Source organism: Abramis brama (assembly GCF_963993115.1).
Source record: "Abramis brama genome assembly, chromosome: 20".
Classification (NCBI taxonomy): domain Eukaryota; kingdom Metazoa; phylum Chordata; class Actinopteri; order Cypriniformes; family Leuciscidae; genus Abramis; species Abramis brama.
The window spans coordinates 20,157,107-20,175,844 of NC_139982.1; the positions used below are offsets into that span (position 1 = coordinate 20,157,107).

At 36.5% G+C, this 18,738-nt stretch overlaps 2 protein-coding genes across 2 annotated transcripts in view; both read left to right on the top strand.

The window, feature by feature from the left end:
* kctd15a (potassium channel tetramerization domain containing 15a) overlaps positions 1–18,738 on the top strand; it is a 572,168-nt gene that overhangs the window by 84,248 nt on the left and 469,182 nt on the right. The gene's annotated exons all lie outside the window — the stretch shown is intronic.
* The window catches only part of dock4a (dedicator of cytokinesis 4a), a 72,680-nt gene that overhangs the window by 36,530 nt on the left and 17,412 nt on the right, over positions 1–18,738 (top strand). Inside the window, exons 14-26 of the mRNA XM_084094130.1 lie at positions 823–947; positions 2,951–3,113; positions 3,253–3,359; positions 4,887–5,043; positions 7,765–7,862; positions 7,958–8,041; positions 8,927–9,027; positions 12,338–12,419; positions 13,942–14,112; positions 16,478–16,670; positions 16,941–17,065; positions 18,334–18,468; positions 18,563–18,661. Of these exons, the coding sequence (XP_083950256.1) occupies positions 823–947; positions 2,951–3,113; positions 3,253–3,359; positions 4,887–5,043; positions 7,765–7,862; positions 7,958–8,041; positions 8,927–9,027; positions 12,338–12,419; positions 13,942–14,112; positions 16,478–16,670; positions 16,941–17,065; positions 18,334–18,468; positions 18,563–18,661 (1,640 nt within the window). The remainder of the gene's footprint in view (positions 1–822; positions 948–2,950; positions 3,114–3,252; positions 3,360–4,886; positions 5,044–7,764; positions 7,863–7,957; positions 8,042–8,926; positions 9,028–12,337; positions 12,420–13,941; positions 14,113–16,477; positions 16,671–16,940; positions 17,066–18,333; positions 18,469–18,562; positions 18,662–18,738) is intronic.

The window sequence follows — 18,738 nt, forward strand, 5'->3', positions numbered from 1 at the left end:
TTTTGTCATTCAACGACATCATGGTAATGTGGCCGCTCGGTGGCCTCTGTTGTAATGGCTTAATCATGTCATTATGCAGTAAATGAATTGCTTTGCAGTGTGAATACAGGCTTTACAGGAGATTTTTATTTTTTTTATTGAATTACCATGAACTTTAAGATTATATAACAGTGTAATTTATACCATAATATAACAGGCACATCTACTAAAGATAGTGCAGTCTGAAAAATAATGTCGATGTTGTACAAAATCAGATGTTTACAGGATGTTCTTGTTTTGCTCGCTGTCACATAATGTACATACGTACACAACTAAAGGACAAAAGCAGTGGGAGTTATTCATGACAAAAATGGCTTGTATTCTGTTCTCTTTTTACATAATGCATTGGTTTGGCCACATTTTATATGACATTAGCTTTCACACCCTCAGTTGGCGATGAAGCACCTTTGAGCCATATGTGTTGACAGACTAATTAGAAATGTTTTGTGGTGTTTCTAACATCTCTGAGGAGCTGAAATTTATTGACTAAAAAGTGTGGGTTGCCAAAAGAAACATTTTTGCTGTCCTCCCTAGATTGTATAGATAGACTGTATGTATAAAGGTATATGCCTTACATAAATACATATAACAACATTGTATTGAAATACATTGTAAACGAAGTGTTCATGGTCACTTTTCAATGTATCAGCACACAATAGAAAAAAATCCAAATCCATTTTCAGCAACCCCTCCTGATAGGGTGATTTCAACACCCGATAACCGCCTGAAAGTGCTGTGCTGGTTGAAAAAGATTTACGAGATACTGTTATCTTCCTTCTGCAGGTGAAATAAGAAATGATCTGTATGTGACCATTGAGAGGGGTGAATTTGAGAAAGGGGGAAAAAGCGTGGCACGTAATGTGGAAGTCACCGTGTATCTGCTGGGAGGTGATGGGCAGCTGCTGAAGGTGAGAACCGTGTCATTTGTGTCCTGTGTATAAATGAATAAATATGTCTCTCTCACTTTTAGATTTTAGATGTTTTATTTCAATCTTTTCATCAACATTATTAACTTGAGTTCAACTCTTGTCTTGAAGTAGAAGTGTATTTTATCAGAGTTATATGCATTGCAAAACATGAAACATCATTCAAAATATTAAACTTCAGTAATGATAATTTTTTTCTTAATAAGAGAATATTTAGTAGTAATTCATACATTGTTTTTTTTAACAATAATATATATTATAAATAATAATAATAATTTAATAATAATAGGCCCATAAGTTCTTGATTACATCAGCAGAAAAGTAATTTCGTTTTTTTATATGTAATGGTTTAATTTTTTTTCCACTTTGTTCTGAAATTGATTTTAAAGTAAATATTATAATGACTAACAATGATACATAATCATGCTATTTTTTTCTTTTTATACAGTTGCAGTGTGTTTTCAAAATATTTTTGTTTTTTTAAAATAACTGAATAAATAATATAAAAATGCATATACTGTACAGTTGTGGTCAGAATTAATGGCACCCCTGGTAAATATGATAAAAAATGGCTGTAAAAAATAAATCTGCATTGTTTATCCTTTTGAGCTTTCATTCAAAACAATTGCATAAATCTAACCTTTCATTGAAGTAAAAGAATTGAAAGTGGGGGGGAAATCACATTATGAAATAAATGTTTTTCTCCAAAACACGTCGGCCACAATTATTGGCACCCCTAGAATTGTTTACGAGTAAAATATCTCTGAAGTATATTCCCATTAATATTTACCTTTTTTAGCACACCAGGGGGACTAGGAACATGAAATTGTCCAGCTATGACTTCTTGTTTCACAGGACTTTAAATATGAGGAAACACAAAGGCCAAATTCCCTTAATCATCCATCACAATGAATAAAACCAAAGAATATAGTTCTGATGTGCAGCAAAAGATTGTTGAGCATCACAAAATAGGAAGTGGCTGTAAGAAAATAGCTAAAGAATTGAAAATGACCATTTCCACCATCAGGGCAATAATTAAGAAGTTCCAATCAACTAAAGATGTTACGAATCTGCCAGGAAGAGGACGTGTGTCTGTATTGCCTTAATGCACGGTGAGGAGGAAAGTTTGAGTGGCCAAAGACTCTCCAAGGATCACAGATGGAGAATTGCAGAGATTAGTTGAGTCTTGGGGTCAGAAAGCCTAAAAAAATGTATCAAACAACCCCTACATCCCCACATGTTGTTTGGGAGGGTTTCAAGAAAAATCCTCCTCGCTCATCCAAAAACAAACTCCAGCATATTCAGTTGTCAGACACGACTGGAACTTCAAAAGGGACTGGATTCTGTGGTCAGATGAAACAAAAAAAGATCTTTTTGCCAGCAAAGCCACCAGATGTGTTTGGTGATAACAGGGATAAAAAGTACCCCTTGCCTACGGTTAAATATACCGCTGGATCTTATATGTTGTGAGCCTATTTTTCTTATGGAGGTCCTGGACTTCTTGTTCAGATACATGATATCATGGATTCTAGCAAATACCAACAGATAAAAAATCAAAACCTGACAACCTCTGCTAGAAATCTTATAATGGGCCGTGGTTGGATCTTCCATCAGGACACTGATCCAAAACAAGATCAAAAGGATAAACAATGCAGATCATATTTACCAGGGGTGCCATTCATTCTGACCACAACTGTACTTATTTATTTATAGTTGTTTTTCAAAAAAAAAAATTTCAAAATAATATTTTTTTGTTATTGTAAAAAAAAAAAACTTTAAATAAATAAATAATATTTATTTTATTATGAATGAATGAATTACTTAAAAGAGCAACTTTTTGCCCAAAATGAACAAAATCATCGTATAATTTTCCGTTCATGATTACTTCAATAATATTATGCACTGTTGAATGGTTCACAATATGACTAGAAATATTTCTTAAAAATGTTAGGGTCAGTTTCATGTTCTCTATGTCTCTGTCTCAGGGTCTGGTTTGTTGCGGTTCCGGGGAGCCAGGGGTAGATGAGCACCGCTCTTTTGTCCTGTATCACAGTAACAGCCCTCGCTGGGCCGAACAGATCAAACTGCCCATTCCTCTGGAGATGTTTCATGGCACACACTTGCGCTTCGAGCTCAGGCACTGCTCCAGTAAGACTGCGCTATGCTTCACATGCACTTTTTTCTTGAACATTGATTTTACGTCCACTTGTTATTCTACCCTCTGAGACTTTAGACGTTCTCATTATTGACTCATTTCACATAACCACTGTTCTCTCTGTTCATGCAGCAAAGGAAAAAGGTGAGAAGAAGCTTTTCGGCTTCTCTTTTGTCCCTCTGATGCAGGACAATGGGAGACCGCTGCCTGATGGGACGCATGAGCTCATTGTCCACAAGGTACTGTGTGTCTTTGTGAATCTTTCTCTAAGTATACGAATCTTATTATTATATATAAAATATCTAAATTATGATCATAATTTTTTATTAACGGTGAAGTCAAAATGTAATTGGCACATTTGAAAGCAACTGAAATGGTCCCCAAGTTCTGAAAAATTCTGAAAACCAAAAAGGCTATTATTAATTTAATATGGTATAATATGATATAATAATATAATATGCTATAATATAATAATGCTTATCTAATAATATTATTAAAAATAATTCAGATTTGATCAATTCAGACTCAAAATGATCTCTGAATCAATACATTTAGAAAATTTTATAAAATATTTGAGCAAAATGTAAGTCACGGGGTCTGGGAAAAATAAATATATAAATAAAATTAAATATATTAATAAATTGAATCAAAATTAGTAAAATATTTATGTGTAAATACATAATATAATAGATATAATTAAATTGAGAGAGTTTTTTTTACCGATTTGTCCTGACTGGTTAATCTTGAGATTAATGACAGTTACTTTGCTATATTTTATGTTTCTCCTCAGGTTTATAAATTTTACAGTACACTAATTGTGGGTAGAAAAAGGATACAGATATATAAATATATGTAAATATTTTCCAGATAATATTGTACACGCATTAACACGCATTAACATTAGCATTACACATTAACATGTGATTAGTTAGGAAAGGAATACCTCGCAAAATGAACATCATATTTAGCATCAAAAAGTTTCTGGCACCATTGTTTCCTTATTTAACCCTCTGTTGCTGTTCGTGTGGCGATTTTGTATTTTAATTAAATAAATGTACTATATTTTAGTTTGATAATGTTTTTGTTTAATATTTTGTATTTTTAGGGGATTTTATGGTAGTAAATTAAATTATTATGATCCATTCATTACCTTTTAACCACTTTTTGAGCATATGCCTGAAAATGAAATCTCCAACTTAAACTGTCATAAATATTGAATGCTTTGAAACACCGATTTAAGTTTGGTCTCTTTTTAGCTGAAATAAAAAAATTAATTAAAAAAAGTGAAAAAAAGTTACAGAAGTTTAAATTTATCATCATGAAAAATGCATAAAAATACTATTTTAAAATTGTAAATGAAATAGATTTATGGCAAAACATGTTTTACTCTAAAACTGTGGAAAAAAAATAAAAAAATCAAAGCCATAAATCTAAACAAGTTGTGTTCCAAAATTGAGGTTGATATCTCCAAAAAATTTGCTTTCAGAGATGAAATTCACTTCCATTTCGTTTCCAATGTAGTCATTTTTGACCGCAAACAGTTGAAGTGTGACTATTTTTTTCTGGACCATTTAACCTTCTCAAATCATGTCCATGTGTGATTTTTTTTGTGTGTGTTCACAATCACATAGCAAGTGCCAAAACCTTTACCAGTAAAAAACGAAAACGTAAAACAGCACCAGAGGGTTAATACAAAATCACCCCGTTGGTCTCACTGTGTGTATGTTATCAACATCTCATGCCTTTGAACTTCTCTCTCATAACAGTGTGAAGAGACAGCTGATCTTCAGGATCCTGCTCGGTACCTCAAACTGCCGTTTTCCAAAGCCAGCCTCCAGCCGGCCAACAACCAGACAATAAAGAACAGCAAAGAGTCCTTCTGGATCCAGTCGTCTCTCTGCTCCACTAAACTCACTCAGAATGGTGAGACAAAGTTCCTCCTCACAGTATGCCATAAAACCTCATTTTTGAAATAATGTTATTTAGATTTAAAATCTGCGATTAAGTTAAATCTGATCTGGGATAAATGCATCAAGAATAAAATTTCCAGCAAGTAAATAGTCTATTGTAATAGAAATTAACATCTCGGTCAACTGTTCCATATGATCTCAAATCTGTCCCATCCAGGCTGTTGGAAAGCGGTGATTTCAGAAATACCGTTTGTCTTTGTGCCATATGGCCCCGTCTCTGCACCACGACCTTGATATTGTGATATATTGATCTGAGCCCTTCAGCAGGTGAATGTCATGGTAACAGTGGCAGAGAACCGAGAGGTCTGCGTTTGGAGCAGAGATCACAGCGGGCTGAGCCCACACCTGCCTCTGTTGACCTTGGAAGTTCGCCCAGTGTCTCTGCGGCTCTGCCGTGCCTTCGCCCAACTGCACACTTATTAACTGCCATCTGGCTGTTATTTAACGAAGGCACTGATCCCAAGTTAGATTCAGTTTATATTGCATCTATACTCGGCTAAACTTTAAAAAGCCTGAAGCTTGAGACTGATTATATTCATCTTGAGTATAGACAAAACCACTTGCATAAATATTAAGTTGGGTTACACTTTATTAGTTACATTGTACTTACTCAAATAAGTACTGAGTAATATTAATTAACTACAAGTACTTACTATAGAGTTACGGTTAGGGTTTGGTTTAGGGTTAGTTACTTGTAATTATGCATCATTTACTGTCATTACTATAGTAAGTACATGTTGTAATGTGTAACTACATCACCTTAAAATTAACCTTAAATGTTACCTTAAGGTGAATCATGTCTTTATTTCTTTGTTATTCTTGCATTGTCCCATCACATGTAAATGTTTTAAAGGCACCTTTAAAGGTTCATAGATCATTTGACCAGTTGATTCGCCAGCGGTTGATTCACCAATGGTTCATATGACGCTGGTTAATTCGACTAGAGTTGATTTCACTAATGGTCGGTTTTGTACAGGTTGATTTGCCAGTGGTTGACACCAATGATGACGGTTGATTCGCTAGTGATTGATTTACTACCGGTTGATTCACCAGTGGTTGATTCACCAATTGTTGATATGACAACAGTTGATTCGCGAATGGTTGGTTTTGTACTGGTTGATTCGCCAGCGGTTGACACCATTGATGATGGTTGATTCACCAGTGCTTTATTTGGTACTGGTTGATTCACCAGCTGTTGATTCGCCAATGGTTGATTTGGTACTGGTTAATTCACCAGCAGTTGATTCGCCAATTGTTGATTTGGTACTGGTTGATTCATCAGCTGTTGATTCGCCAATGGTTGATTTGGTACTGGTTGATTCACCAGCTGTTGATTCGCCAATGGTTGATTTGGTACTGGTTGATTCACCAGCAGTTGATTCGCCAATGGTTGATTTGGTACTGTTGATTCACCAGCAGTTGATTTGCCAATGGTTGATTTGGTACTGGTTGATTCATCAGCTGTTGATTCGCCAATGGTTGATTTGGTACTGGTTGATTCACCAGCTGTTGATTCGCCAATGGTTGATTTGGTACTGGTTGATTCACCAGCAGTTGATTCGCCAATGGTTGATTTGGTACTGGTTGATTCACCAGCAGTTGATTCGCCAATGGTTGATTTGGTACTGGTTGATTCATCAGCTGTTGATTCGCTAATGGTTGATTTGGTACTGGTTGATTCACCAGCAGTTGATTCGCCAATGGTTGATTTGGTACTGGTTGATTCACCAGCAGTTGATTTGCCAATGGTTGATTTGGTACTGGTTGATTCACCAGCTGTTGATTCGCCAATGGTTGATTTGGTACTGGTTGATTCACCAGCAGTTGATTCGCCAATGGTTGATTTGGTACTGGTTGATTCACCAGCAGTTGATTCGCCAATGGTTGATTTGGTACTGGTTGATTCATCAGCTGTTGATTCGCTAATGGTTGATTTGGTACTGGTTGATTCACCAGCAGTTGATTCGCCAATGGTTGATTTGGTACTGGTTGATTCACCAGCAGTTGATTTGCCAATGGTTGATTTGGTACTGGTTGATTCACCAGCAGTTGATTCGCCAGTGGTTGATTGATTTGGTACTGGTTGATTCACCAGCAGTTGATTTGCCAATGGTTAATTCACCAACAGTTGATTCACCTGTGATTCATCAATGATTGATTTAGATTCATCAATGATTCACCACTGAAAATCAGAAATTGGCGAATCAACCACTAAAGAATTAACAATTGGCAAATCAACTGTCTGCAAATCAATTGTCAACATATTAACCAGTGATTGATTCATCAACGATTTATTTGGATTTGTCGATGGTTTATTCACCCAACTGTTGATTTGTCAGCAGGTGATTCATCAATGATTCACCACTGATTCACCACTGGTTTATATGTTGACAGTTGATTTGCCTATTATTAATTTTTCAGTGTTTGATTTGTCAACTGCTGATATGAAAACAGGTTATTGGCCAGTGTTTGACTAAATAGTTGTTAATTCACTAGTGGTTGATTTGGCAACATTTGATCCGCAAAGGGATTTAACAGACCCATCAATGGTTGATTCACTAAAGGTTGATACACAAACAGGTGATTTGACAATTGTTGACTCAGCCATTTTATTAATGAAACCCAATTTAAATGGTTTACCTTCAAAAGTGCATGTTTCTTGTGTTGTTTTCAGGTGACATGTTGGACCTGCTGAAATGGAGAATCAATCTAGACAGAATCCTTGACTGCCTCTCCAAACTCAAGGACATTGATGGCACTGAAATTGTTAAGGTATAAAACACATACAGCAACTTTTACCACTGAAACTGCAGAAATAGCATAGAATATTTTTTTGACTCTCTAACATTTTGATTCTCTCTGTACAGTTTTTACAGGACACTCTGGACACCTTGTTTGGGATTTTAGACGAGAGTCCCCAGCGGTATGGACTAAAGGTGTTCGACTGCCTGGTGAGTGATGTTTTGTTTAAACGTGAATGTGAATGTAGAAAATGTAGAAAAAGCATTGCTCTCAAGTTTCTAGTTTCCACAGACACTCTACATGTTTTGACTGCAAACTCATACAAACTCATCCATCTCCTCCACAAGGAGACAGTTTCTTGCTGTTAATGAGTACAAGATGCTTTCCTCATCTCTCCTCGACTGTGTAACCACGGTTACATGCCAAATATGGCAACTCGTAAAATCCATCTTAGACTTCTCTTGCTATAATCCAACTCCTGTCCTCATATCCTCTTTATTTCAGGCAGAACAAAGTATCAAAGTTTCTAGATCAGAAAGCACATTTTAAATAAACTCTGCATGATTGAGTGTTCTCTTAGGCTGCATGGGAATTGTTTTATACAATAACTTAACTTTTTACTTTGCTCTCTGGAATATTTTATTCTGATTGGTCAATTGCTGCATTCTGCGGCCCATTCTAGGGCAATTGATTTCCTTCAAAGCGTTGCTAGTTTCAAGTCTCATATCATTCCTTGTCTGCCTCCTTTTTACATAATAATATAATTTAATTTATCAGTGGCTGATTCATCAATGATTGATTCACCAGTGGTTAATATGTTGATGTTTGATGCACAGATAGTTGATTCAGTTCGTCAGTGTTTGATCTGACAATGGATTTAATGGATCTGCCAAACGATTGATTCACAAATGGTTGATTCACCAAAGATTGTTACACTAGGAGGTGATTCGGCAGTTGTTGATTCTGCTGATCAGTATTAGAAAATAAACCCTGATAGGAATCGAAAGGGACTTAATCAGTGTAAATTATGTTCATATTTTTGCTAAAGTTAGCTTACGACCTTACTGAGGTGACGATTTTTGTTTTCTCCTCAGGTGCACGTTATAAATCTGCTGCAGGACAGCAAATTCCAGCTCTTCAAGCCCGTAATGGACAACTACATCGAGAACCACTTCGCTGGTGCTCTGTCCTACAGGTAAACATTAGGGGCGGGGAAAAACAGTTCTGTTAAAAATCGCAATTCTTAAGACAAACGTTTTTTTTTTTTAAATCCTAACTGATGAAAAAGTTGTGTTCTCGTCTTTTGCGGCGTCTCACACAGAAAATGCTGCAAACGTTTTTGGAAAAGTTTCGTAGCTCAAGCTCAAATGAAAGCAGTTGTGTGTGTGTGTGTGTGTGTGTGTGCGGTGTGTTCTGGCCGTGCTGTCTGTCAGTAATGAGGCGTTGTGGTTGTGTTGTTGTGTGTGTGGGCAGTAGATGTGGTCTCTCTTCTGTAACGCACTGAAGTGTGGAGCATCAATGTCAGAGCTGAGGTGGATGTGGGCGGCCTGCAAAATACTCACTCTCGCACTGTTCCCGTCACCCAGTTCCCATAATGCTGTGCTGTGTTTCTGTCCCGTGTAATGCTGTTTCTTTTTTATTATTATTTCTTCTTTTATTTTATTTCATTTTGCATTGTGTGTTAAGTGCATATTTACAGTTCCTATTTTGTTGTGATGCCTACATTCAAACATTTATTTTATTTATTTTGCATTGTATGCATTAGGTGTATATTTACATTTCTTACAATTTTGTGATGCCTAAATTCATTTTTTTATTTTTATTTTTTATTTTATTTTATTTTATTTTATTTTATTTTATTTTATTTTATTAATTGATTTTATTTTGCAGTGCACATTAAGTGTGTTAAATTATTGTTTTTTATTTTATTTTGCATCTTGTGCATTAGGCCTATGTTTACATAGTATTATATTTTACTGTTATATTTCAAAAGAGACAGGAAAATCCCACTTTTTTTTTTTTCACAGCCTATTTTCAGTTTAATGTTATGTGCTTTGTAACCACACTCACACACACATACATTTTCACACTGCGCTGTGTTTCCCAGCATGCTCAAAGACACACTAAGGTTAATCTACAGTCAGGAAAGATGCTGTGGCCAATTGGCGATGAGGGTCTGTTTGTCTCAGGGTTGTGAAAAACAGAGTCGCTGGGTTCAAACTGTGCGTCAATAATCCTGAAGTATCTAAAGTAAACGTAGCTGATGCTGCCAGGGCATTTACTGCTGTTATCGCTCGAGAATAAACAGTTGAGTCACATTATAGTGTTTGCAACGCTAAGTAGTGTGAAATAAGAGGTCCGTATTACATTTAGTCATTTATGGCACAATCTAGGTGTAGAAATTTGCTCATGAATTGAATCGGATCTAACAGTCGATGAAGAAAACGAAGAAAGCGCGGTCGGAAGAGTGCAAAGACGGCTCTGCGTGAGTGGTATTTACGACAGTAATGTTAAATACAAGTACTCCACAGCGACTCTAGGGGTCACTGTTTGAGAAAAACGGAAACTGCATAGTGTGCCTTTAATCAAACAAAACTATTCTACTCAATTCTATCTGAACAAAGCAGAATTAAATGAAAAAAGCAAACAAACAAAACTGAACTGATTTATATCACATTGAATCTGACTGAACAAAACAGAACACAACTGAATCGAATCTAACTGAACAGATTTTTTCATTGACAACAGGCTGAACTGAAAAGAAATTAGTTTAACTGAACTGAACCAAGCTGAAATGAATCAAGCAAAACTAAACTGAATCAAATCTATCCGAAGAAAGCTGAATTGAATTGATTCATACAAAACAAAACAGAAAGCTGAACTGAACTAAACCATTTCCAATCAAATTGAATCTGATCAAACTGAACTGAAGGCTGTGTTGTCAGATCTTGGTGAATATAAATAGGATAAATAATATATAAAGATTATAAAGACCATGATAAGACTATTTTTAAGGCAGTTGATTTTATCAGTGTGTTACAGTGTGTTTAATTAAGATCTAATTGGATTTCAAGTCAAATCTTTAGGGGGAATGAAAGCTAGTATTACACTGTGGCTAACATTAATTGAAATCCCATGCTGGGAATGTTAAAAATTTTCTCCTTATGGCCAAATTACTCTCATGGGCCTCCAAAATCAACAAGAGGCTCATAAAGACCCAGTTTTCCTCCAATTACCCCCCCCATTTGTAATTAATCACAACATCCTTAAAACAACAAGTTTGACCAAAAGTAAACTATCCTCACTGTTATTTCCTCAAGTATTTTTTCCAGGTTTTCCATGATTTTGACCCACTGTAGACGCCGTCCACTGACTGTGAATATATGTACACCTTTACACACACCGTCCTTCTCGCACAGATCTTGATGGATTGGACCCGAAGGACGTTTTAAACTATTGTAATGGATTCTGACTGGCAACAGAGACCATTAAACCGGAGTTTATTTACAAAATTTCATGGCAGTTGTATTAAATATTCATGAAGACCTGTGCACTCTAACTCCACTGATTCATTGTTACCATCACTTGAAACATCTCAGACGTTTCATCGCTTGAGTGTTTAAGACTTCTCATGGGATACATTGGACCGTTAAGGACTTTTACTGACCTTGGAACAGTATTCAACCTGTCAGAGCCCTCTGATTCTGAGGGTCGGTTCCTAAACTTTACAAAACCTGTTAGGTGCATGAGCAAATTTTCAGATATATGTCAGATTTACTTCATATAGTCTTGGAATAACATCTACCGGTCAGATTTAAGGAATACTTTAATTTTGTAATCTTATCAAGGTTATGATTGTTGATGGAAAAATATTTATAATATTATGAAAACTAGCAGTGAAATCTTTTTTGTCAAAAACTAAAAACTATATTAACAATTGAGCAGCAAATCAGCATATTAGAATGATTTCTGAAGGATCATGTGACACTGAAGTAATCCAGTAATGACGCTGAAAATTCAGCTTTGCATCACAGGAATAAATTACCTTTTAAAATATATTCAAATAGAAACAATTATTTTAAATTGTAATGATATTTAACAATTTTACTGTTTTTAATGTATTTTTAGTCAAATAAATTCAGCCTTGTCAGCAGAAGAGACATCTTTAAAAAACAAAAACTTTTGAAAGGTAGTTTAAACCTGTTTATTCGCCATTACAAAATAAACTGAATTTAAAATCTAAAATATATAACTAAATAAAAATCAAGGATGTAAAGATACCGAACAGTCTAAATGAGCATGCCAACATTTTTATTTTCCCTGCAGATGTCATTTTAGAGGCTCTGTAAAATCTTGAGCACTGCCTATGAATAATTTGCGATATTATGCATGTTCCCTGCAGGACAAACAGAAACGTATAACATTCATACATAAATGGCAAGTTTTAGCAAACTGCTTTTTTTTTTTTGCTCCTGATGTCTGATATTCACGGCTTGTGCTTTCAGGGATCTGATCCGTGTGTTGAAGTGGTATGTGGATCGTATCATTGATGCCGAGCACCAGGAACAGATCCAGCAGGTTTTGAAGGTGAGAACGCTAACATGCGCTTCATTCAGGATGTACAGTATTTGTATGTATGCAAATCTATGAGGAAACATATGCACCCTATCTCGCGCTCTCTCTCTCTCTCTCTCTCTCTCTCTCTGTCTCTGTCTCTGTCTCTCTCTCTCTCTCTCTCTCTCTCTCTCTCTCTCTCTCTCTCTCTCTCTCTCTCTCTCTGTCTCTCTCTCTGTCTATCATGTATAAACCCTCACCCCCTGCTGGTTCTCTGTCCTGATCATCTAAGCTTTCTTCCCAGCAGCTATGAATACCCTTGATGCATCTGTTCTACCTCTCCAGCCTCTCTCACCCACAGGAACTTCTTTTCTTACCCATCATGCAATTAAGCTACAAACATTCAGTCTTTTCTTTCTTCATTTGCCCGTTCTGCTTTTATGACCCGCCGTGGGACCACCAGGCACATTCTCCAAATGCATCCACACTCGTTTACACCCTTCAAAGGTGTTGTTTGAAAGCAATTCCCACTTTCTTACCTTGAACCCTTCAAACCTCTTTGGGTTCATCTTGTGGTATTTTTGCTCTTTCTGATTGAAATGTTTAAAAACAGAAAATGCTCTTCACACTATGTTTACAGATTTTTTTTTTTTCTTCTTCAAAAAGTAATAAAGAAACAGATAATGCATCCCAATATGTTCAATATATAACATTTTCTATATATATATCCGTCCCAACGGATGGTCTACAAAAAGGTCTCATTGCCAAGGTGTCACACAAGACACATCTCATGATGGGTAAAAACGAAGAGCTGTCTCAAGACCTTCGCAACCTAATTGTTCCAACACATAATGATGGCACTGGTTATAGGCGCCATTCTAAGCTTCTGAATTTTCCAGTGAGCACTTTTGGGGCCATAATACGGAAGTGGAAAGACAATCATTTCACCATAAATTTGCCTCGACCAGTGCTCCTCGCAAGATTTCTGATAGAGGAGTGAAAAGAATAATCAGAAGAGTTATATATATATATATTAAGATGTGTATATATATATAAATATTCAAGATGAACTCTTACTGGACTGAAGCAAAAACCATGTTAAAATGCAAGTATCAAATATGATCCATCAGGCTTTTGAGGAACATTTATTTGTGTTTTATGTAAGTGGTCTGTTATACTGCTATAAAAATCTAATCTAATATTGAATACCATAAAAATATCAGCATCTGCACCAAATTGCATATTTCTGCTTAGTTTGGGCCTCTGAATAAAACTGAGGTGTTTTTTCATCTCTAGTTTGAGCTTCATATTCTCACTATATCATACTATACAGTCATAAAAGCTTTAATGTATTAAATATGATGCTCAACATAAACATATGCAAAGTTTTTTCTTTAGATTTTGTTTATATTTTGTCTAAAGGTTCAATAAACTGTTCCATATAAAGAATAGATTTAGCTGACTATTATTTCATATGCCAGGCTTTAACAGTTTTTTTTAATGTGATTTAAATATAAATTTAAATAACAATAGTTTGATGTCATGTGGCCCACAGGCATCAGAGTACTTGTTTAAGTACATTGTGCAGTCCCGGCGTTTGTACGCGGCGGCCACCGGAGGCCAGAACGAGGAGGAATTCCGCTGCTCTGTTCATGAGCTCTTCAAATCCATCCACCTGTTCTTGTCTCACGAGAGTAAGGGCATCAGCCCCATCACACACACACAGGTGAGACACACACGCCTGTACGCCTACACTGGGTTCAGTTTCTCACACAAGTATGCACTGCACTGAGTGATGAGAAAGTATGTACTTACTGTGTAGTAAGCTGGTATTCCAGCATTTGAGCATAATCTACTATCATAAAATTGCATCTTTACAACCTAAAGTGGCTCAGTTTCAAGTCCAGTCCAGTTTCAAGATCCAGTTTCGTTTTCTTTTCTTTTTTCTCAGCAAAGATCTGAACAATCACATTTTAGCAATTGGACTAATAGAAATCATTGTTTCTGGCAATTGTTATTCCTGTTGCACATGCTGCTTTAAAAATCGTTTGCATTAAAACGACTTGTGGATTATGGTCTGTTAATTGGTGACCTCTGACCTAGAGAAAGAGGCTGTGGACAATGTTAGCCGAAACACCATCCAGACACCTTTGATCCAGACATATTTTCAGTGTATTTATGATTTGGAATGCACTAATCTGGTTATCGCTTACCTGTAAACTGGACTTCATATGTCAGGGAATTGAATTATGATATAGGGTGTAACGAGTCAGATTACTCACAGTTCGGTTTTTATCACGATTTTTAAGATCGCTGTTTCGGTACGGTTCGGTATGTGCTATGTTCGGGAAAAAAGGACTACTGTCAAATAAAAATAAAGAAAATAACAACAAATAATCAAACCAGGTGATGACGGTGTACATGACTGGTCATATATACGTTTAGGGGAAGTCAGAATGCGTATCCATCGACAGAAACATACATAAGACTAAAGGGGGTCGCACACCGGACGTCTTTTAAATTCAAACACATTATTCTCTATGAGAGTACACACACCGGCGGCGCCTTTCGGCGTCTGTCCGCGGCGCCCAGCAACGGCTCAGGACCGTGTTCAAAATCCTGCCGCGCCACAGAGCGCCATTTACATAGTTTTATATTAAATTTACATGTATGTGTCTCAAATCGTAGTTAATGTATATACGGGCTTCACCCTGTGCTGCAATATACATTTAGTTTTATATTTATTTACAGAAATCAGAAAATTGCTGATGTTATCGGATTTTCAGGTGAGAGTTGTCCTAGACGTGGCGCGGCGCTGAGCTGTGCGTCCGGTGTGCGACCCCCTTAACTCTGTTTCTGTTTTACATGTTGTTATTTTCAACAAACCATATTAAAGATGCGTATGCGTCGTGAGATTTGATATGAACCCGCTGAGGTGAACACTAGGAAGACAGTTAGCAGGAAGTTAGAAGTGTTTATTGAGTACAGTACTTTTTTTTCAGCCCCACCCACATTTGTTCTGCTAGCATAGCAGCGTTCAAAGCTCAGTCAGCCCATGGAGAGTTAATCCAGTCTTGATATACACAAACAGAGACGCATGCTGTGCGTGCTAAAAGCCTGCCACACACTGTCACGGCCCGCGAGCTTGGAGTCAGCGGAGCCATGTGTGTCCGTCGGGCAGAGAGACCCGCTCCCGTTCTTTCAGAGATTCGTTTCGTTCCGACGAGCGTTAGCGGTGGCACAGTGGGGACGCGCGCGCACATTCGCACATTCACTCACACTGAACTCGCACACAAGTCTGTTCTTGTTATGGCAGCCCAGCAGGAGAGCAGATTTCAATTAACACAGCCAAGAAAACAAAGCGTCTTTGGACACCGCGGCATAATCCAAAGCACATGCAGGCGACTGGATCTGGTCCAGATTCGTGTCACCACAATATTTGTGTGTGTGAATAAGTGCCTTTGCTTACATCTGTTGTTTGACGTCCCCTACCGCACCAGAGGAACATTTTCCCACTAAATCAATGTGCAAATGTGTTTGGAGGAAGATGATAGCGGATGTATTACAGTGACACAAATGCACAAAATACACATACCGCAGCACATTACACATATCATTAAAGTCGGCATGAAACAAGTTGCAATGGTCTTTTCTTCCCTATTTGAGTGAAACTGCTTCCCAAAAAAGAAAAAATGCAGGGAGGGACTTGATTTTGTCCATCAGAAATTGATTGGATGGTTGTGGTTTGCTATTGGTCGATCTCATGTTGAGTGACAGGTTGATCCCGCCCTCGCTCCGGTAAACACATCATCAGAGAAGAGAAGAGATGATGCTGCAAAAGAGAGGGAGAAGTTATTTTGATTAAAGATTATGAGGGTACATGAATTTTTTAAATATTGATGTGCACGGATAAATAATTGATTATAAATACTGCAGTATTTATGCAATATTACATAAAAAAATAACGAGAATTGTCTATTTTGATTTCATGGTGACTTTAAAGTTATCTCTTGGGTACCACCTAATGAGCTTGACTGGGTTTTTTTGAACTAAACAAACACTTAGCGATGTGTTTACTGGCATTTTCTCAGGCCGTGTTCCTGAGATCGTTCCCGACTGTGTGCTGCGAGCTGCTAAAGATCTTCAGCATGAGAGAGGTGGCAAATCTGGCCCGCGACACGCTGAGCAGTCTGCCCGCCCTCACACACAACGACTGCCCCCTACAGGCCGTCAAACTGCAGTGCATGGCCAAGACCGTGGAGAGCCCTCTCTACATCAACCCGGGTAAAGGATCACTCAGTTTTCGGATTTAAAGCATTTAAAAATGTTTAGTTTAGATCAGTTTAGATCTATTAGAGGCCATCTAAATGCTAGCGTACACTGCGTCTATGCCGTTTAACCCTTTAAACCTGTTGGTGAACGTTTTTACAGTTATATAAACTATCAATCAGACAACAGAAGGCATGTAGCAGATTGTGTACAACAGTCTTTTACGCTGTACTCTTTCTAGGGTTAAAAGATGCTTGAATCTTATGTGTGTTTGTGTGTCGTCAGAGTCGAGGTGTGTGCTGTTACCTGTAGTTCTGCGTCTGCTGCACACACACCTGCAGGAGCAGAAGGAGCTGGTTCTGTGTGCCAACATCCTCACCAGCATGCTGACGCTCAACACACCCGCCACGGTCAGAAACCGCTGCTAGTCATTTCCTTACTGTTCGATTCACTCGCATCTCTATTTATTAGTTCGTTTCTAGCTCTTGTCCTTTTTTAATTTCTGTTTTTCCCTTTTAGAATTGCTGATGAGATTTGGTACTCATTTTAGTTGCTGATTTCGTATGGAGAAAAGTAGGGCTTATTATTATTATTAATAATAATATAATTATCCAAAAAATATCTATTTTTAAAATTACAAATTTAATCATGACCCCCCTTACCTGTATGTTAATTTCACAATATAGTAACCATTTTTAACCTAAATCAGTGATCTACCACAATAAATATTGTATTTAATTAATTGTAATTTAATTTGATTAATTAAGTCAACATATTATAAAATTAATTCAATAAAAATTTAAATCAATTGACAGCTCTAGTATATTTATATCAATGTATATAAAGAATTAAATAAATATACAAAAATTAAATATCATATAATTAATATTTAAATGTATGTGTTTATATATATTTATAATTTGAGTTTTGAGTTAAATTGAGTTAAAATTGCCGGATAAGATTTAGTACATATTTTAGTTACTGCATTTTTTTTTTAAATAGTTTTTCTATCTAAACAAATAAGCTTTAGAAATTGAATTTAATCGTTACCTCCTGACCTGTAGGCCTATGTAAATTTCGCAATAAGGGAATATTATTCCTCAAATAATTTTTCATGTAAACATTTAAATCAATTGACAGCCCTAAAAATATTATTAAAAAAATATATAAATCTGAAATATAATATCATATAATTAATTGTTTTAGTTTTTTTAAAAATATCGTCACCTTCCTAAAATAATTTCCCAAGCCATTTTTTCAGGTTTCTCAGAAAACACAAAAAACTGAACCAATAATTGAGAGGTTGAGTAGATTTTCGTTCTTCTTGATGCAGCTGCCATCTTGAAAAGCTTGTAAAATTGCCTAAGTCTCATTGTCTTTTGACTTAAATAAAAAATAAAAATAAAACGGCTCTAAAAAGTCACACTCTTGACATAGGCCATTATACTACAGGGGTAGAATTGCATGATCTGTTCAACTGAGGATGTGGGCGATTTTTACCAGAGGTGGCCATTATCATGAGGAGATGACTTATGCAAAAAAAATAATTTTTGTCAATAAATGACATAAGCAATTATTTTAGGAAGGTGATGATATTTAAAATATTTTTTTATTCATTTGTATATATCACATTTAATTTAAAATAAATGAAATGAAATATTTTTGTTGATGTGTGTAGGAGTGTGGAGTGTCTGAGGAGGTGAATCTGGTCATGGAGAGTCTGTCTGGAGTCTTACTCAGAACTATACTGGAAGTGACCAACCGGCCTCAGCCCGCTGCCTCCTCCCTGCGCCTGCAGTACCAGGATGTGACCGTGCGTCTGACCTTTCTATTGACCTTTTGTATTTACTTGGGGGGGGTAAGTATTTCAGTATAGTGAATAACACTCAGATGTGTTCGTGTTTCAGGGTGAATTTGTTGCTTGTTTACTCGCGTTGCTACGGCAGCTAAAAGATAAAGAATACCAACAGCTTCTCAGCAGATTTCCCACTAAAGATGAACTAACGGTAAAATCATTTTCTAAACATTACCTGAGCACAGTTGTGATAATAGTGATTGCTGTAGTCTAACTGTACGATCTCTC